This window comes from Melanotaenia boesemani, chromosome 3 (assembly GCF_017639745.1).
Source record: "Melanotaenia boesemani isolate fMelBoe1 chromosome 3, fMelBoe1.pri, whole genome shotgun sequence".
Taxonomy (NCBI): domain Eukaryota; kingdom Metazoa; phylum Chordata; class Actinopteri; order Atheriniformes; family Melanotaeniidae; genus Melanotaenia; species Melanotaenia boesemani.
The window spans coordinates 28868637-28889902 of record NC_055684.1 but is presented as its reverse complement, the minus strand read 5'-3'; the positions used below and the strand labels follow the sequence as shown (position 1 = coordinate 28889902).

Below are 21266 nucleotides of genomic sequence, written 5' to 3'. Positions count from 1 at the left end.
AGTTGACAATCTGATCCCTGCCCATGAGGGAAGTGGGTGGGATGATGATAATGATGATGATGAGTCCTGTGTTGACACAATCAAGATTGATAAGAGTGAAATGACTGAGATGTGCTTGACAGGCTACTCTTAGATATGTTTTCTGTTTCATCAGAGCCTAACCATTGTCTCAACACAGGATAAAAAATTATAGACACCTTTTCTGGAAAAAAAGAGAGAGATAAAAGTGGTACATGCACTGAATGCACAAAGCCAGGTTGGATTTACAGCTTTACACTGTGGTCTCCAATACTGAGGAGAGTTGTTTTAGAAAAAAGACACATTACAAAACCTCAATGAAAGTTATTTTAACGTAATCAGACTGTTAAAGTTTTTTTTTTTTTTTTTTTTTTTGTTATATTAAATATCAATTAATATAGTTTTGTTTGTCCTTTCAATGAGTTCTGATCTTTGTCAGTTCATAGATATCAGGATTATGCAAGCCATTCCATAAAATTCTTACCAAGGAAGGAAAAATATTTTTAAATAAACCAAGCAATGTGATTTAACAACACGTTCAACCTTACAACTCATTGCTTTTAATTAATTTCGATGGCACATTGACATTTATTATGCACATTCCTGGAGCCGTCATTGTTCTGCAGCATCCTGAGGCTGAGAAACCACACTTAATGACTTTTTTTCCAGTCCAGGGCATGATGTGACTGTTGCATTTTGCTTTACGGCACTGCATCATATACCAACAAACAGATAACAACACACTTTAGACATGCACCAGCTGATTCAGCAAAGCACCCAAAAGGGAAATTATCAAAGGAAGGTAAAGAAAGGAAGTGACAAAGCAGGCAATAGGACAGATTATTTTGAAACTCATCTCAAGTAATCACATTCAGTCAAAGTAGTTCATTTAATTTGTATTTTATCTTTATTTTCCAGCATAAATAAACACAGAGAAGCAAGAATGTGGTGCAGCACTCAGCCGTTGCATGCGAATGATGCATGTGAATAGCCGGCCTCCAAGTTATACTATCTTTCTGCTTAGCGTTCATTGTGGTATTTGCTGTAATCCTGTCTAATAGAGCAGATAAATGGCTTTCTTTGCCAGGGCCTTGTCCAGTGGCTGTATCCAAAAGTAGGCTTCATTGTTGTGATCAGCCAGGCAGTTCAAGTTCAAGGGCATTCACAAAGACAATGATGATCTAATATTCCTGGACAAGATCAAGAGCAAGAAAAAAAAATATTGTATAACTTTTTCTTCTTTCACTGTAATCCTGTAAGTAGTTTCTTTACCAGGGCATTGCACTTTGTGTTCAGTCAAGCAGTTCAACTTTCCAGGGTGTTCTCAGAGAAAACGGTGATAAAAAAAGAACAAGATCAGGTGCAGGAAAAACAGAACTTTTTCTTGGCCACATCACAGCTGTTTTGGTTCCTTCTGGTGTTGATCTGTTGGTGGGTTGCATGTTTGTGTTTTACAATACAGTCTGATAATAACTTCTTAAAAGAAACAAGTGCAGAGCAAAACTGGCAATAATTTAAAAAATATGCTCTTAAGTTTTATTAAAGAAAACTTTATTAAATGAAAAATAAAAAGTCTTTAAATATAATTAAAATAACTTAATTTCCTGCACTGCAGAGGAGTTATCCGACCTTTTTTAAAAAAGAGTGCATTGTTCACTTTCATGAAAACTGCCCTGAATACGGCGGAAGCATGACGCAGGTGTTCGCTCAGGAAAAGTCAGAGGAGTCAAACTCAGCCGACAGAGCTGCGTAATAACTACAGACTGGAGCATTGGTGACAGCGAGGTGAGCGATGGGAAGCGGTTCAAAGCTATCAAGGTCTGGAGTTTGCTGTCTCGCCTTCCTGATCTGTTTCTAATCAAATTCATGACTGGTTTGAATGTCTCTTTGACAAGATGAAGGGATTTTTCCTTTGTTGCGTTTTTCTCTGCGCGACGCTGCAGCGAAACAACAGGCAAACTCACGCTGTACCTGCCACAGGTGAGTTGATCTCTTCAATTAGACATAGATATAAAAGAAGAAGAGGCTATGATGATTGTGACTAAATTTTACATAAACAACACGCATACACACAATACTCAAAAGGATAGGCTGCAGTCTTATTCTCTGTTCTGATTAGGACAATGTGAGTTTTTCAGGGCAGATTGGGCTAAAAGCAAAAAAGAGAAACCATCAGGGTATAAAGTATTTTCATCTTTAAAGCATGAGCTGATTTTCTTCATACGATGAGTAAAATGTTAAACTTGATAAGTTTAATAAGTCACCGCACGGAGGAATGAAACAGTGCTGCTGATCCTGTTTAGAAATCACAAGCGGACCAAGATTATTTCCACAGTCTGTCTCAACAAGTTGGATTATGTTTTCCCGGGAAGCTGACATGTTTTGTTATGTTTTGTTTTCATTGCACAACAGTGTTTTATTTCTTTTTATTCAGGACACAGAAAGGGTGTGTCTTTTTACGAGGTTACAGTCTGATTTAACCGACATAATCATCTGCAGTCATTTTATTGTCTCGAAGCAGACGCTGCAGGCAACAAACAGATGCTTTTACTTCTCTTTAATATTGAACATGTACACAGTTCATGTACTTACTGTTTGAGGGCTTTAACTTTGTGCTGTTTAAAAAAATATAGCCCTTTATCAAATAAACCTATTTGAAGTTATGGAAAATGTCATATTTTCTTTATTATGGCACCACTTAGCAGTTTTGTTAGTTTTGAGGAAAGAACTTAAAGTGAATTTCCCAAGCTCTGGTTTGGTGGGAACATCTGCTGCATGAGTCCAGCATGGCTGTTTAAAAAAACACTGGGAGATGCACTTTTTAAAAGTGGCTTTTGGATGTAGTGTGGAGCCCTACAGGCTGGTGTGCAGTAGGCGTTTCCCCTGTATGTGTGCTTTTGAATTATGTAATTTATTGTAATCACCTCCACGTCATAAATCTGGACTTAAAATCAGAAATGGTTATCAGATGAGTGGATGTAATATGTAAAACAGATTTAAAAAATTAATAAATGGGATCTAATGTATAAGATGTTGCCATATACAAACATTGGACATGGTTCTGTCAGTATTAGCTGGGTCCAAACAGCAAAATAAAGGGGAAAGGTCTCTATCAAACTGGGTGAAGAAGCAGTCGCTGGAGCAGAGGCTTCGAAAGCTGAAGGGTTTTTCTTGTTTGAGTGGGTTGCAAGTAGGTTTCTTTCTTGAAAATGAAGAGGGGACAGACTTAAACTGGCAGGGAGGCAAACTCCCTTAAGAAATGTAAACTGGTTTTTGAACCAGAGCAAGGTGTTAAAGATAACATCAACCTGTCATGCAAGGCTCTTATAGAAGTGGTGATGCCTTGATGACTCACATCTGGGATGATGATGGTGGAAGTGGAGAGAGAGAGAAAACCAAAACTTACTGTGCACACTTTAAGGTAAAGGCTGAAAACAATAAAACCCCACACATGTAAGGCAGGTGTGACAGAAGTTGGGTTATTACTGTTTTACTTTCTCATTTCACAATCTTTACATTCCTAACTTCTCTCCTCACTTACTTTCCTCATACTTAAGTCCACCACACATGTGACGTCAGTGAAGCTAGCAAGGAAGAGAACAGAAGAGAGAAGAGTCAACTTCTTCTGAGGGTTCAAACAGTTAATTATGTAATAATATAATAAATCTGCATTATCTATTATTTTATTCCAGCCTACTGCTGCATTTTAAAACAACCATTGGATCAGCAGTAAAGTGTTCATGACAATATAGCCTCCTGTCTCCTCGTTCTCCAGATTTCCAGATGTGTTGAACTCTGATGTAAAAGATATAAAAACTCATTGTTTACACATTGCTTTCAGCACAACTAAATAGTTTCATAAGTTGAGTTGTTTTTTATTTGTGGACCGAGGGCTGCTGGTCAGCTTTTCTTCCTCTTTTAGCAAAAAGACATTTGTGAATCAGTGCTACTGATTATCTCATCTAACTCAGCAAGAAAATTAATAAATATACTTTAAATAACTGGTTTAAAAAGAGCATCAGTGGTGAGGGAGGATAATTGTCAGAGAACTTCCATCAAATCCTTCTTTTACATGTCTGAGTAATAATCCTCCAAATAGTCTTAGAGGACACCTTTATTACTTGTAGTTAAATTTAATAAAATGTTTTAGTCTAATTAAATTCTTTATCTGTAACAGAGTACTTGGGTGTAATATTAGCTCATTTCTTCAGTTAATACCTTTGCAAATGGTCACAGTTAATTAGAAGTTAATATTTTATAAACTGCATTACACTTTCCACCCAAATTCCACCTGGAATGTATGGAATTTTTAATTAATACGTTGTTGTTCCTTTCTGCAAGACTTCATATTGAATATATTACAAAGGTAGCTTAGCCACATTGTTTTAGCTAGTCTTAGACTCCAGAAAAAAGCTTTTTTTTAATTCTGATCTAAAATGGGCTGGATGGTCTGCCATCTGTCTGCTTGCTGTCGGAGCATGCTGATCGCACACTCACAAGAAGTTTCATTTATCTCTGCTACGGTGCAGTGTGGCCTCAACCTTGACACAGGTTGAGGCCAATTAGATGACAGATGACGTGCTCATATCTTCCAGACATATCATGCACCTTTCCTCTCAGGAATGCATAGGGTAGCTCCTCCACATCTCAGTCAAATATCCTTCTGTCATGTACCTGGTCTGGTGTATTCATTACCAAATCACTACTGAAGTTTTCCCCCTTTTTTGTCCCCAAACTTTTTGCAATCTTCATTTATTATCAGTGTTTCATTAAGAATCTTCCTGACACATTTTCTTCTGATTGGGCTGTTCTCTGTGATTTCCAGTCCACTTTTTTTTTGTTTGTTTTTGTGCTGCTGGATCTTTTGCTTCCATGTAGTGGGTTAATGGTTAAGATCCTTTGCAATAGTGAAATAGTGAAATTGTTTTCTGCTGTTGGGCTGTAAATCAGGACAAAGAAAGGTAAGAAATAAGGAACAAGATCTGAGTTTGTTCTCATTGTATTTATGTTAAATACTCGCAGGCTTCCCGATCCTCTGTCCAATTCATTTGACCAGCTAATGTAAATAAATTGGCCATTTCCATTAGGTAATAATAAGATTTTCAGCAAGCTCATAAGTAGAGAGAATGGATTTGTTCCGTTAAAAATTTTCCCAGTAAAATGTCTTTTTGATGGCATATTGGTCACAATGGCTTTCCCAGAAGTGATAAGTGGTTAATACAAAGCAAACAAAAAATAAAAATAATCCATGTTAATTCATCTGAAGGGAGCCTAAAAGAATTATATAAGCCTTAACTTTTTCTCTCTGAACTGTATGTGAAACGTCTCTTTGATAAGCTGACTCTTGTGACTAATGCGGGTTCTTGCAGAGTTTGCATTAATAACATCCTCTCTGACACTCTTGTGCTTAACACAGATGTTCCTCAAGGGTGTGTTATCTCCTTTGCTCTTTTCCATATACATAAATGAAATACAGTGCAACAGCAGTGAACCCTTCCTTCTTAAATATGCGGATGACCTGGCCTTGGTGGCTTGTCTGCAGGTTACCAACAGCACCTCCTATTGCCAGGTCATTAGAACTTTGGCCTCCTGGTTTAAAGCAGCTTATTAGACCTGAATGCTGCTAAAGCTAGGTACACACATAAAGATTATTAGGCTATTTCTGTCTCGATTTTTGCCCCTTCCCGACCAAGGCTGTAAAATACCCGATTATTTTAAGTCTTATAAGATTTTCCTATAAAATTATCATATGGTCTGAGGTGTGTTATGAGCAAATTTGTCCCAACAATCGGCTACGAAACAGGTTGTGTTCAATATTTATGACCAAATATCTTCATGTGTGTGGAAAGGGGATGACTCTTGAGTTGTGACTGTGTGGTGTGTGACGTGGAAGGAATTGTAGCCAATCAACGTTTCATTTCTAGAGTGTTGAACCATGAAAAGACATTCTAAAATATTTGCAAAAATGTGAGGGGTGTTCTCACTTCTGTGAGATACTATATATATATATATATATATATATATATATATATATATATATATATATATAACTAAGTATTTTCAGTAAGAACAAAGTAACCAGAGTTAAAGTAAAATCACTCTTATATTTTTCAAAGATAGTATCTTAACTAGAAGATGTCAGTCCTTATCTTTTGGATGTAAAAATGAACAATTATTTTCACAAGTCATGTGACTGTTTCTTGTTTGTTTTTTTATAAATGTACCTGCTAAATCAGGAAACCAGTAAATATTTACTGATTTCTTAATAATAAAAAGAAAGACAAAAAGAATCCTTACTCCAGATATGAGGAAAAACTTGAATGACATAAGGAGCATACTTGCATGATAAAACTAACTTCATGTTTTTCTTCTTGTTGTTCACAGCATTAAACTCCTGTGAAGGGGACATTCTCCTCTTGCTGGACTCTTCAGGAAGTGTTTCAAACTATGAGTTCTCTCGCTTTTTGCTCTTTGCTGCTGATTTGCTTCATCCCTTTTCATTGGGCCGAGGGCACATAAGGGTGGCTCTGCTGCAGGTGGGCACCAGTCCTCACCTGGAATTCGGCCTGGATGCCCACAAGGACAAGAACAGTCTGCAGAAAGCCCTGCAGGGTGTCAGCCAGCTGCAGGGAGATACTAACACTGAGATGGCCCTTGAAATGGCCCAGCGGATACTGACAGAGGGTAACGTGCCAAAGATCCTGCTGTGGCTGACTGATGGAGTCCATCCTGGAAATGTGGACAGACCAATGTCAGAGCTGAAGGCTCAGGGAGTTTCTGTGTTAGCTGTTTATACAATACATGGCAACTACCGGGTGTTACAACGTGTGGTAACACCTCCAGTGGAGACCCACCTGTACTCTGTGGACATAGATAGCATTGACATTATCACAGAGGACCTGAGGAGGGCCATCATCAGTATGTGTGAGGTTTATGGTTGTTAATGGATTGTTGGATTGTTATGTTTACTCAGAAAAGTTTTTATTATTATTATTATTATTATTACAGCTTTATTCACTCAAGACTGTATTTTGTCTGTTTCCCCTTTTTTCTCCTCATCTTGTCTTATATAGAAATTATTTGTTCAGAATGGCTGAAAGTGGTTGACTTGACTTCCCACAGTGCTGTGCTGCAGTGGCATCCTGTTCTGAATGCAGACAGTGGTTACTATGAGCTGCGGTATAATTCTGCAAGAAAAACCAACCCTGACATCAGACAGATTCTATCAGGTGCCACCAGCAAAGCAGAGCTGACCAACCTGCAGCCTGAAACTACATACACAGCTTCCCTCCGCCCAGAGTCTAACCAGAGGCTGTTCAACACTCTCTCTGTAAACTTCACCACACTTCCTGGTATGAAGATTTAAAGCAGATTTCCACTTTTAGTACATGTGCTTTTATATTCCTACAATGTCCTAAAATAAGGAACAGTATAGACAATCAAGGTAAAAAAAAAATGTTGGGGAAAAAAGACAATTTCTCAACATCTCCCTCAGATGGCATTTGTTCAGTTGTCATGAAACTGTAAATAATCAAATTTCCAAGGTTATAAATCCTGACATCAGGCCGAGCTCTTACTAAGAGTGTTGTTGATTCACTTCACAGACTATCATGGCTCTCAACTATTTTGTATTAAATGAGAGCCCCTTTCAGCTAATTTACACTTTGTGATAACACATAACCTTTGTCTCGTGCATCTGCTTTTAACCCCTGAATGGTTGGGATTTGTACTTTGGATATCATGCATTTGCTTGGAAAATTCTCAGAAATCATTGTTACATATACCAGCCAACTTTCTTGATTTGTTAGCTTCGTGTACCATCTACAATGCAGCATGTCTCACTTTTTTTAACCTCCTATATTATGTCTACACTCCTTGTTTACATCCTGCTAATCCTGAAGTTCTGCACATTCTGAGTTCTCTAGTGTGTTCCCATAGTGGGATCCAGTTTTAGATATAGTACACAGACAAGTACATGAACTATTATACTGACAATGGAAATGGCTGCCTGCCTGACAACAAGGTCAAAAGCAAGTTTATTCTTAGCTAAGTGAGGTGTCTAAACTGTTGGTGATGTTTTATTAGCATGGTCTCACAGTAAAAGAGAAAAAAATATTTATGCTGATAAACAAATTTAGTTTTTTTTGTGCCACCCAGTTGTAGGATGTGTGGTTAGTATGTACAGCGTATTATCTCTATTTCGCCAACCAGGTGACACACGTCAGCCCATAATCCACGAAAAATATATATTGATTCATTATAACTGTGTGTTTTAATCTAAGCCTCTATGTTTTTTAAAACCTTAACCATGTAGGTGTAAAGCAGTAAATGAAATTACCAAAAAACAGCAGCTGAATCCAAACCGAAAAAGTTACATTTCTTTAAAACTTCAGGGCTTGGGACCAGAGTCTTTGAGCTTTACCAGCTTCAACTTTTTGTGTCCTGCAGGCATAAAAACACAGGTTGATAAATTAAGTTTTCATGGCTATTTCAAGTTTTTGTTGTGATACTGGGTCTCCATAATAGTTCACCATCTTCTTCCTGTGTATTTTTAGATATTTTAAGTCCAGCAGAAGTTTCGTTGTCAGAGTCTGGCCCTCATCAGATCCGAGTCAGCTGGGGTCCCCTGCAGCCAGCTTGGGTACAAACATACACACTGGAATATGGCGCCATTCCAAGCGGACGTGTCCACACTATGACGTTTCCCAGCCAGAAAACCTCTGCTTTACTGGCAGACCTGGAGCCAGGCACTCAATACTTGGTCACAATCAGTGCTCTGTATGCGGATGGAAAAGAAAGAGCCATGTCTGTTAGGGCATGTACTCAGGAAGGTACACTGTCAGATTGATGTTCTTATATCTTTGTGTTTAAAGCTGTGTCTCTGGTTAAACCTATAACATTTGTTGTTTACACCTTCTTTAAAGTTGCCACTTCAGAGCTCTTTAGTGTATCAATCTTACGTGTTGATCCTGTATCAGCTCCACTTAAGAACGCAGGAAAAATCTTTACCTCCTCTCTTTTCTTTGTTTTTCCTGAAACAGCTCTGCCTGCCCTGGTCGACCTTCAGCTGGCCCCAGTAGAGCAGCAGGAGGTGGAGGTGGAGGAGGTGCAAGCAATAATGCATGCTCATGAAGAGGGGTTGAAAGGCTACTGGGTAAGCTGGGAGAAAAAAAACTCCCAGAGCTCCCCATCAAAACGTACCCTTTCCTCCATTTACCTGCCTCCTAGCACACCTTCAGTAAGGCTCACCCACCTTGCACTGAACAGTCGAGTGTGTGTTTCTCCAGTTTACAGCTCAGGCCGAGGAGACGGGGTATGCTGCACTGCCAAGACACACAGTGGTTGGTTGAGCTAAAAGTAATCAAGTAACTTTGTACTCTAATTCCTGCAGTTATGTTTGTAATGTGATAGATCCATAAGAGAAAGTATAATTTCTTTATCCTGTTCTTTCCAGCCAGTGTTGGACCCTCTACATAGCTTGCAGGAGATGTATTCTTTATTTCTTAAAGCAAATATTTATTTTGAGGTGAATTATTATGATAAGGTTTAATCTCATGACCCCATTCGAACATGACGACCCATTGAGCCAGTTCTTTCTTTCTTAAGTCTCACAGAAACTCATTAGTTTTAAGATACCAGTCCGGAAAGTACACTGGTCACAGATAAGCTGCATTCAGCCAGTATGAGGAATTAATGCTTGAAATTATATGAAAAGCTTATCTTTTTCAGAAATGCATGTTCAGTGTAGAGTTTATCTCAGCCATTTGTTTTTAAGAAAACATTTTGTGTACCAAGGTTTGACTACAAAGTTTTTTTTGTAAAAGATCAGCTTTAGAAATGTTCTGATTTTAAGTGTGTGGCAAAAAAGACATCACTAGAATGGAATCACCCAAATAAATTTGAGCTCTATGTGCTTTACAACTCACTGAATTGTGTCCTGTGTTCTCTTTTTATTAATATTGCTAAAAAGAATAAAGTACTGAAATCAAGGCCAGAGCTCCTACCGTCTTTACAAAGGTCACCTTGACCCTCAAACTTTTTTACTCCACAATGTTTATAGATTAATGTGTAGTTGTACAAATGCAGTGGGTTGTTCCATTTTTATTTTTCAAGTCCATATTCTTGAATGAATTAGTTTAATTTGCTTAAAGCCAAAGAAGCTTTAAATGTAAGGTGGCTGTGACATTGACTGGAATATGTCATGATCCAATCACAACACACAGACGTGTGCATTTTTTGTTGTAGTTTCCAACAAATTTGGTGTAAAGTTTGTAAAACTAAAATGTAAGGACCCCACAAACTCCACAACTTCATTCACGGTTATGCTGCTGTGGTCAGTTGATTCTTTTACATGAATCAGTTTGGGTGAAGGGTGCCATTGTTAATTAATCCCCACTAAAGTAAAGTTGCAACGGCAGCATGCCACATTCTGGGAAACTGATTAATCTCTTGTGTTTCATTAACATGCACCTTCACACCCATGAGGCCTAAAACATCGTGATGCTTTGCATTATATCAGACAAGTCTTGTTTTTGTGTTGTGATGTTACAAGCAGGATCATTTTCCTCCACAGGCTCCATCCAGAAGAATCTTAGGTAACTGCACCGATAAGGGAAAAGAAAAACATATTCTTTTGGTTGGGTGATTGACGTATTTGTTAATGCATTGCTGCAAGTTTAAACTGATTTAAATTTGTTGTATATTCATCCAAAATGAAGACTTTGTAACCGGCTGTTAAAGCTACTTCAGACATTCAGGATTTTGATGCAAAGACTGACTCCATGGAAGAGCGAAAAAGCCCAAAACTTGCGAGGCTGTCCACTGTACCGACTGCCTTTTACATCATTCTGGTGATGCTGGGCATTTTGGGTAATGCCACTGTGGTTGGAGTCATTGGGAAGAGTGTGATCACAGAGCGGGCTGGAGGACATAACTCGGACATCCTTATTATTAATTTGGCATTATCCAACTTGATGGTTTCCCTGATGAGGAACATATTGCTTATCGTCTCAGACTTCGGGGTAGAGGTATGTTGTATTTAAAATGACATTAAGATGAGCCATCCTTTGCTTTGTTCACTACTCTCCATGTCATGTCATGTGCATAAATAATATGCAGCAGAAGCAAATTAGATAAACAGTTGATCCTAAACTGACATCCATGTTGTCTTTACAGCTGTACTCATCTAAAGGCTGGTGCCAGTTCCTCATGGGAATCTGGGTGTGGCTGCGATCGGTCAACATCTGGTCAACACTCTTCCTCAGTGCATTCCACCTCCAGACTCTGAGACGTGTGGTTCCTACTGCTGGGAACACTCAAAACTCTCGTAGCTTTCCAACAACCTTGCTGCTGAGTTTGGGCTTCATGTGGTTTATCAACCTTCTCTACTCCATTCCTGCTTTTATCTTTTCCATAAATGGAAACATAAATTCTACAGAGGTGAGAAGAACTATATATATATTTATAAACATTATGAGACAGACTCCAAAGATGGCAACAGCATGTCAGAATATTCTTCATCTATGTTTTTTACTTTGAGCTTTAATTTATAAATGCATTGAAAGATTGTAATGATCTATAATTTCTTTTAAAGACACTTTAGAGCCTGTGTGAGTTTTGGGTTTCGTCCTCCAATCCCAACCTATTAGACACATGGTGCTTTTATAAAATCCATAAATATAAAATGAGCTGTTTTGCATTAAAAGGTGTTACATGTGTTGACTGTTCTCCTGGCCTTGTCACTGTAATACTTAAATGCAGTCCAGTAAGGTAATACTGGACCATGTGTCAAAAATGAGCTTTTCTTACTGGTTAATCATTTCTGCATTGAGTGTATGCTCCACGTTAATCTTTTTTCTTTCTCTTTTCTTAGACCTTGATGCTGGTAAGCAGCACAACGCGCCCCCTGCTGGGCTGCGTTTGGAACTTTCCCTCCACATACAATGGCCTGGCTTATGCCACCACATCCATGGTGTTACATGAAATAGCTCCCATCATCTTCATGACAGTTACTAACCTGAGTTCCCTGTACAGACTCTACAGCCACGGTAGAGTGCGGAGCTCACAGCAAAATGCACCTGTTATAAAGAAAATACCAGCAGAGAGGCGAGCAGCCAAGGTGAGGAACAGACAAGATCTCTGTGGCTGTTTAGAAGTCACTAAATTTGTGTACTTGTCAACAAAGAAACAGTAATATTTAGATGTTGAATCTACAGCAGACTATTTAAAATAGGATCAGACATGGCCATATTTATATTTTTTAACCCTTACATACTGTTCTGGTGAAATTTGTTTTGACATTTGACAGCAGTGAAAATACCCTAAACGTCATTCTTTTTGTCTGAAATTTGATGACTTTACCTAAAGTGACAAAAGAATAAAATAAAATACACAAAAATGGAAATATTTTCAAATTCTATACTTTTGCAGAGGAGTGTTCATATATGGTGTAGAAAGGGAATAGAAGTCATGCAGAGGTCAAACTGTGCTGTGACAAACACAAGATCTCCACCTGCAATGTAATAAAACAACCTACAAATTAGTCAGTTTGGGTTGGTGGTAGATGACTCATAATATTATAAAGGTATATTAGCTGTCACTTCAATGAAAGACATCATGGTAGCAGGACATAGTGTGCAATATGCCCTTAAGAGGAGGAAGAGGTTGATAATGGTTTGGAGGAGAATGTGTCAGAGTTGGGAGGCAACATGGAAAAAAGGGGCTATCTGTTTGTCTTTACTTCACACAAGAAGCCAACACAAGAGGAAAGAAGAGAAGCATTTGTAACTTCTGTGCTTCTAATGACAAGAAAAATTGCAAAAAGTAATGTATGAAAAGCATTTTATTATTTAATGTTTTGTGTTTAGGTGACAAATGTTATATTATTCATAATCCTGCCATGATGTTTAGCTTAACTGGTTGAACCGCTGCCTCATTTACGGAGGCTACAGCTCTTAAATGCAGTGCTTGGGCTCACCTGATGCCCTTTCCTTTTCTGTACACTAACTATAAAAAAAAGACCAGAGCCAAAGAAAAAAAAAAAAGATAACATCATGATTTCTTATGATATAGTAGGGAAGACAGTGTTTCATAAATGAAATGGCTAAACATGATTATATTATAAATTCTAACAGTTCGAAAAAAATTCATGCCATTACTAAATTTATATATATATATATATATATATATATATATATATATATATAAACTTAATTTCCAGAACTGTTAGAATTTATAATACAGGACATATTTTGTAAAAAGATGTTTTTGTTCAGAAACGAGTGTTGTAAAATCTAAGAAATACACTCTTCCTGCTCTCTGATACATTTATTAGGAATTGTTCAAGCATTGTGACAAAAGATGTTTAGTGATTCTAAACTAGTCTCAAATTTGGTATACACTTACTATGAAGGACATCTTAGTCCGGGTTAAAATTGACCCAGACCATAAAGACACAAAATATAAACATTATGTAAGCGTTATCTTTAGTTCCTTTCTTTTATTTATATATTTTTTAAAAACAATTTCCTTGTTTGGTTTTGCAGGTGATCCTCGCTCTCGTCATGCTATTTATTTTATCTTGGGGAACTAGCGTTATGGCTGTCAACTATTTCAACTACAACAAGAACTCCTCAGCTGAGTTTATTCTGATTATTGCTCGATTTGCTAATAATCTCTTCGTTGCCTTATCACCTGTAATTCTGGCAGTCGGACACCGGCAGCTTCGTTCCTGGCTAAAGTCTTTGCTCACACATTAACAAAGCTGCTAGCTACCAGAACATCCTGCTGAAGCACTCTGGACTACAACAAAGACAACACTTAGAAACTATTAGCTTCTTTCTTCAACTTAAATGTTGATGGGTGTGAATACATTTGTGTGGGTGGAGATGGATAGACCTGGTGAGAAGGAAAAGTGTTACCCAGTAAACACTGAATGTTTAGCTAACATTCAACCAGCCTACATTTCTCCGAAGGGTGGACTGATAAGGACTTTAAGCAGACATTTAAAGAACACTGGGATGGAGATCATGGAAGTTTAAATGTTGAACAAGCACTACTTTGTTATTATTATTTAAGAGTTTTGTAACCATCTACTTTTCAGATAACCTACAGTAATATTCTTTTTAAGGTTTTTAGCCACAAGTTGTAATGAATGCTTTCAAATTCTCGAGGAAATCTCTTAAGAATACAGTCCTGTCATATCTAAGCACATGCATTATTGGCCTTGGGCACTGAAGTGTTACTGACCTGAGCTTTGGCACTTGAATCATGACATGTTTTTCTTTACATTAGCATTTTAAAATCAGTCAGTAAAACTCAATTATACACTGTCAATGGGTCTGTTCCTTGCACTCCTCTATTCCTGTAAATGATTGTAAATGTCACCTGACTGCTGCATCACCCAGTGATGTCGGCCATGTGTCCTTTGAGTTGCGTTTAATGTAAGTTTAATTTATTTAACCAGGATTATGGTTTTACATTTTACTGCTTATTTAAGTTAACTTGTTAGATCTTATACTGAAATGTGATTTGTTGCTTTGTGAATTATGATTAAATCATTTTCAAATATCACACACATAGATACATATTAAATTATTTATTTCTTTTGGAACAATTTTCCCCTTTTATAAGTTTGTCTTCAAACTTAGCATTATTAATGTGCAGACCAACATTAAAGTTCCCCACATTTAGAGAACCTATATTGTGATTGTATGGTTTTTCAGTGTTAATTGCAAAGCACAGGCTAGGCTAGGGAACCATGGATACAACCATACAGGAACAGTCCCATAAACATTCCCACATCATTTACGTTTCTTTTTACGAGATCTTTAGAGAAAACAAAACATGCTAACAACATCTAAACAACAGCCACACCAGTTAACATTGCTGCAAAAGAAACAGAATTCCTCTTACATTTCCAGAATGTCCCCAAAAATTCTGTTTATCATTTGTTATAAAGCAGAATCATTTCTAGAAAGAAAATCTTCCAAAATGGTCAAAGCCAATTTAGATTAACACCATAAAACTGGAGTCTAGATTAAAATAAAATACTATAAAACAGATACATCACTTCTTTGATTTGAAATATTTGATGGTTGTAGGTCTTTAAAGGAGATTCTAGTGATAAAACATGAGGATCAGATATATTTATATCAATGTTAACAATAAACTCGAGAGAAACAGATTTCACCCATTGTGCTCCATTTTTGGAGAAGAGATTTTCCTTGTTGTGATATAGAATAAACAGGAACTGAAACTTGAAAGTTTAAGCTATAGGCTTATTAACCCTTGCAACATTGTGGGTACTCTTGACTTACACGAATAAAAATGACAATTAAAGCCGCAAGCGGCATCCATCGGGTCCGAGCTGCCTGGACCCTGCCACCCGATGTCGCCATGACAACAGGTGGTGTAATGCTTTAAGGACCCAACGTATATGAATCCTGTCAAGTTTGGTGCAGTTCCCATTTATTCCTGTGGCGATATGAGCAAACCGTGTTTCATGGCGAGAAGGTCATATTCCGTTGGTTGCCACGGGAACACGCTTTCTGCTATTAGAAAGATTTGAGGAGCGTTTGGTCCTCAACTTGTCAGGAAGCTTCCCACCAAGTTTGGAGTCTGTCGCACGAATCCCCTCAGACTAGTTCGTTCAAATGGCAGTGAAGTCCAAGATGGTGGCCACCCCGTTGCCATGGCAACAGGTGTTTGATTGACTTCTGTGCTGGACTTGGGGTGTGACAGGTATGAATACTGTGAACTTTGGTGCAGATCCCAAGTATTGCTATGGAGATATGAGCAAACCGTGTTTCATGGCGAGAAGGCTTTTCCGTTGGTTGCCACGGTTACAGGCTTTTTCCTATTAGAAAGATTTGAGGAGCGTTTGGACCCCAACTTGTCAGGAAGGTTCCCACCAAGTTTGGAGTCGGTCGCACGAATCTTCTCAGACTAGTTCATTCAAATGGCAATGAAATCCAAGATGGCGGCCACCCCGTTGCCATGGCAACAGGTGTTTGATTGACATCTTTGCTGGACTTGGGGTGTCACACGTATGAATACTGTCAAGTTTGGTGGAGATCCCACGTATTTCTGTGGAGATATGAGCAAACCGTGTGTCATGGCGAGAACGCGTTTTTCCGTCTGTTGCCACGGTAACATGCTTTCTGCTATTAGAAAGATTTGAGGAGCGTTTGGTCCCCAACCTGTCAGGAAGCTTCCCACCAAGTTTGGAGTCAGTCGCACGAATCCCCTCAGACTAGTTCGTTCAAATACGATGTGTGTAAAGTGCAAAAAATGGCAAAAAAATGGCCGCACACGCCAAGATGGCGGGCACCCCGTTGCCATGGCAACATGTTTTCAATTGACTTTTCTGCTCAACTTGGGGTGTTACACGTGTGTGCCAAGTTTCGTCTTCCTACGTTGAAGTAGACGTTGGGGTCCCCATTCATTTTGGGGTATTTTTTTTCCCTAGGGGGCGCTGTTGAGGCAATTTAGCATTGATGTGTATGCGGACCTTAGCATATCGAAATTTTCGCCAGGCTTGACGGGTGTGCCAAGTTTCACAACTTTTCATGGGTGTTTAGGGGGTCATATTTGGGCTCAAAGTTCTTAGAAGGAGAAGAACAATAAACATTTCAACCACAATAGGGCCTTGCCATACTTTGTATGGCTCGGACCCTAATGATTGTGTTGAGGTTTGACTTGCAATAAACAGCTGAAGAAAATCTCAGATAATACTAAAACCTGCATAACTTTAAATTACAAGTTATGATAGACTTTAGAAACATTGTTACAGTCCAACTGTTCTTCAATTACTTGTTCAGTTTAACTTTCTCTTTCAACTTCATGTCTTTTTGAACAACAAAAACAGTTTCTTTTCCCTTCTTTCCATTAGTCTTTGGGGATCTACTCCCCTCTCCAGTGTAACATAAAGGAACTTTAGTCCACATCAGTATCATACTCTTGATTTTCCTCCTTAGCTTCCCATGTCCCAGAGCCACCACCATGGGGCTGAATCCCACAAACAGTGAAGCAGAGAACTGAGCTACACTAAGCAGCTCTTTAGTGTGGTGTCCCCTGTCATGGTTGTAGTACGTAACTGCAGCAACCTGCAGAGTCCAGCAGACCACAAAGAGCAACACCAGCGACATGATTACATGAGCTGCATTTCGTTCAGTGGACACGTGTTTGTCCAGCTCCCCATGGCCTCCCTCTGACCCTGACATAACAGCTCGGATGTGTTTGGCCAGAGCATGAAGTGTGGCCAAGTTGGTGCAGATCATCAGCACCAGCGGCAATGCCTCATTGAGTGCAAGCGAAGTGGAGGCAAAAGCTGAGCCTTGTTGCTCAGATGGGAACTCCCAGACACAGCCTAACAGAGGCTTGGTTGTGCAGCTGATCACCATCAGCTTTACAGTGGTGTTACCACGAACATGAGTGCTGTACAGCAGTGCAGGGATAGAGAAAGCTAAGTTTGCCCCCCACACCAGTGCCATCACGATCCATACCCGTCGCCTCTCCCTCTGTACTGCAAGTGGCCCAAAGGTCACATGCTGTCGCTTCACTGTGGTGCAGTGGAAGACACTGAGTGCCAGAGTCGCCCAACAACCCACAGCTCGCCACCACACCCACAGCAGCATAAAAACTCTGCACCATCCTGGAGACAGAGACACATCCAAGCCCAGGTCCGACACAAAAATGGGCACCGTGCGGAAAAGTGAAGTCAGAAGGTTGGCTAGTGACAGGTGCACCAAAATCGTGTCGGAGGGACCAAGTCTCCGAGAAGGACTCTCAAAGGCTGTCTGAAACACCTGAAAGTAAAAACAAACAAACTGAAGTCAGTCTCACTCAAAACATTCAGCCCACCAAACAATTCAAATGATACAGCATATGTTTTCTCACCACATGGATGACCAAGATGTTTCCAAGAATGCCAGACAAAACCAAGAGCCCAAACAGAATGGCATCTACAGTAAGGACCTCTGACATGGCATCATCCTCTGCACGGCAGCATAGTGTGCTTTTTATTTGTCATTAACATGTACCTGAGAGTAATGCATTGGTGCTTCACACACACCACTGTTGCTGCTGATTCTCATGGTCTTTTATATGTGCACATACTGATAAACAAGTCTTTGCTGACCAGGTTCACGGTTAGTTTAATTCAGTATGTTGGCACTTTCCATGTTTTCTTCCTGCGTTACATCAGCTGTAGATGTAATGCTATCTCAACCATATCAACACACATTTCACTTTTAATATTTATCACATGACTGAATGCTGTATGTTGTAATGGGCCATAGATGTTTACCTTCCTGGCTACTTTACTATTTCCACTTATCTTTTACATATCTAATAATGAGCCAAACCACATAACAAAAGATGGTATCAGGTAATGATGATCATTATAAATCACTGATCACACTGACTAAGCCAGTGAGCGTCATCCTTATCCTAACAGCTAAAGCTAGATAAGATGGTCCCACAGCTTCAGCATTTTTTTTAATCAGTCATCCACACTCTCCCTTGGTACTAATTATTTACCAGGTTCTGGACTTTCTCTCTTGGGAAAAGACAATTATACTTTGGAATAATCTCACCTAAGCAATGTTTAATTAAATAAAGTGTTCAGAGAAATTAAGCATCTTGGTCTCACACCAGTGTTTGAATATTTTCCATTTAGCCTGAATTAATTTTCATCAGAAAACTTATCTTCCTTCATGCAACAAAAACATAAAAAGGATAGCTTTTTCATTTTACATGTTTTTTTTTTTTGTTTTTGTTACTTATTATTCAGTCCAATAGTTACTATTCACAGACTCTAATAATGACTATTCAATTCAGTCCTGAGAGCTGTAGTCCTGCAGATTTTCAACCTTTCCCTGCTCCAACACATGTTGCTCAAATTCATTGGATTCAACAGCCTGTTAAGTTCTGCACAAAGGACCAAATTGAATCTGGAGGCTGCATGATCAGGGTATTAAAGAAAAATGGTAAATAGTCTGTATTTATATAGCGCTTTACTGTACCTGGAATGATACCCAAAGCACTTTACATTATACATCACATTCACACACTGATGGTGGAAGCTAGCCACAACCCATCAGGAGAAATTTGGGGTTCGGTGTCTTGCTCAGGGACACCTCGACATGAGCTTGACAGGCCGAGGATCGAACTGGCAACCCTTAGTCTAAAAGACAACCATTCTACCTACTTAGCCACACCGCCCACAAAAGGTAAACCATAGCTTGAATATTCTTTGAATACCTTCAGATTTCTGCATTAATTTACACTCTAAGTAGAAAATAAACACTATATGTAATTTACTAGCTTATTTAATTATTGGTTAAAATCATCTCATGTTTACGTAACCTTATTGTCATAGCTCTTGAGATGTGTACTACTTTTTTTCAGCCCAATAAACATCACCTATGTGACATCTTCAAAAAAAGAAAAAAAAGAAATCCCTTTTTATAATATGATACACTCAAAGACATGAATTTTAGGCTGATAGATCCCTGTTTTTACACAGAATATCCCCTCACACCTGATAGTCATTCTTCTGATTGAAAATTATAAAAAAAAAAATGTTATCATCAAATTGGTCCACTGCTTTTCACAGATAGGGAATACTGAATAGGTGTTGTGTTAATTTGCTTGATAAGATTCCCTTTATCCATTAAAAAAAAAAAAAAAAAAAAAAAAAAAAAGTTTTTGATTTTTCCCTGCTGCAATTAACTGGATTCAAATTAAATGGCTTTCCCAACGGCTTGTTGTCAGGTGTGTTGCAGCAGGAAAACATCTAATAGCTGCAGGATAGGGACCCTTGAGGACCCTCTGCACAATAATTCATTCATTTGAATCAGGTGTGTTAAAGCAGGGAACCATCTAAAACCTGAGGAACGGTGTTCCTAGAGGACCACAGTTGCCCATCCCTGATCTAAGTGCACCACTATCAATACATACAGACACTGTGGTAAAAAAAAAAAAAAAAAAAAAAAAGGTCCGACAAAGACTCTACTTCCTGAGGAAGTTGAGGAAGTTATATGAATACCAGCATCATCACAAACTTCTACAGGTGCACCATCGAGAGCCTGCTGACGGGTTGCATCACAGTGTGGTATGGGAACTGCACTGCTCAGAGCCGAAAGCACTACAGAGGGTGGTGCGAGCGGCCGAGGACATCACCGGCAGCAGTATCCCCTCCATCCAGGATATTTATCACAGTAGGTGTCTGCGTATGGCACGCAGCATCACTAAGGACACTCAGCACTAGGATATTTCCATTTGCTACCCTCTGGTAGATGATACAGAAGCCTGCCAGCAGGCACAAAAAAACTCTAAGACAGTTACTACCCCCCAAGCTGTCAGACTATTGAACTCACAATAATACTGCACTAAACTACTTGCTACCTATTACTGTGCAGCCATACTATGTGCAATACGAAATTCACTTGAAGCAATATTACAAGTGAAATAGGCCTACTCTACTTACACCTTATTTTTAATCCTACCCGCACCTTAGTATTTTATACATTAATATATTTTCTCTTTTAACAAGTAGGCTACTATTATTGCATGCTATTAGTACTTGATTATTTTTGCGAGTCAAACGGTTCCCCTCATCCCAAGCACTTCATTGCATTGTTGACCCTGTGTCGAAACTGCACATGACAAATAAACAATCTTGAATATTGAATCTATCAGCAAACTTAGGATGCTGTGCTCTTAATTCCAGCTGACATTTATTTGTTGCCGGAATTATATAAAGCATCTGAAAATGAAGCATGTTAATGATGCTGACAACATCTCATCTGTTCTATTATATAAAGCAAATGTTTAAAACAAGTCTTTTAGTTGTTGTTTTGCTTTTGTGGCATTTGTCTATAATGAGAGGTCATTGGATCAATCATGTTGATTAGGTTCATGTTTCCAGGCTGAATAAATAGTCTGAACAACTAAATAAATCATAATTTGATCGTGATTTAAGGCTAAAACTGTGGCAAACCTACAAAAAAAAAAACAGTTCTGTGATGTTACAGCTATTTTGCCTGGTTGTGTGATGACTCCAGGTGAGCTGCCCAGGTTTGTTAAAACCCTCCATCCATTTGGGCTTTCCGGACTTTGGCTGTTATGTCCGTCACTGACAGACGCCTTAAACACTGCGTGGGATGATGACTCACTAATCTGAATGCTGATAACTACAAATATCTCGTGCACGCACCCACGCTCCCAAGCACTGGGCGACGCGC

General features: G+C 38.8%; 3 protein-coding genes across 3 annotated transcripts; 2 read left to right on the top strand and 1 right to left on the bottom strand.

Annotated features, from left to right (window-relative positions):
* Positions 1 to 1750: 1750 nt before the first annotated feature.
* On the top strand, positions 1751 to 9960 carry LOC121635630 (von Willebrand factor A domain-containing protein 1-like). The gene is made up of 5 exons (XM_041978899.1): positions 1751 to 1998; positions 6403 to 6936; positions 7092 to 7370; positions 8574 to 8849; positions 9060 to 9960. Exons 1-5 carry the CDS (start codon positions 1914 to 1916, stop codon positions 9371 to 9373), a joined length of 1488 nt encoding a protein of 495 aa, XP_041834833.1. The 5' UTR covers positions 1751 to 1913; the 3' UTR covers positions 9374 to 9960.
* Positions 9961 to 10799: 839 nt separating this feature from the next.
* LOC121636976 (olfactory receptor class A-like protein 4) lies at positions 10800 to 14306 on the top strand. The gene is made up of 4 exons (XM_041980841.1): positions 10800 to 11045; positions 11194 to 11457; positions 11891 to 12136; positions 13563 to 14306. Exons 1-4 carry the CDS (start codon positions 10800 to 10802, stop codon positions 13773 to 13775), a joined length of 969 nt encoding a protein of 322 aa, XP_041836775.1. The 3' UTR covers positions 13776 to 14306.
* Positions 14307 to 16826: 2520 nt separating this feature from the next.
* LOC121637129 (olfactory receptor class A-like protein 4) lies at positions 16827 to 18003 on the bottom strand. The gene is made up of 2 exons (XM_041981077.1): positions 17917 to 18003; positions 16827 to 17825 (listed from the first exon to the last, which is right to left on the bottom strand). Exons 1-2 carry the CDS (start codon positions 18001 to 18003, stop codon positions 16827 to 16829), a joined length of 1086 nt encoding a protein of 361 aa, XP_041837011.1.
* Between the last annotated feature and the right edge of the window lie 3263 nt (positions 18004 to 21266).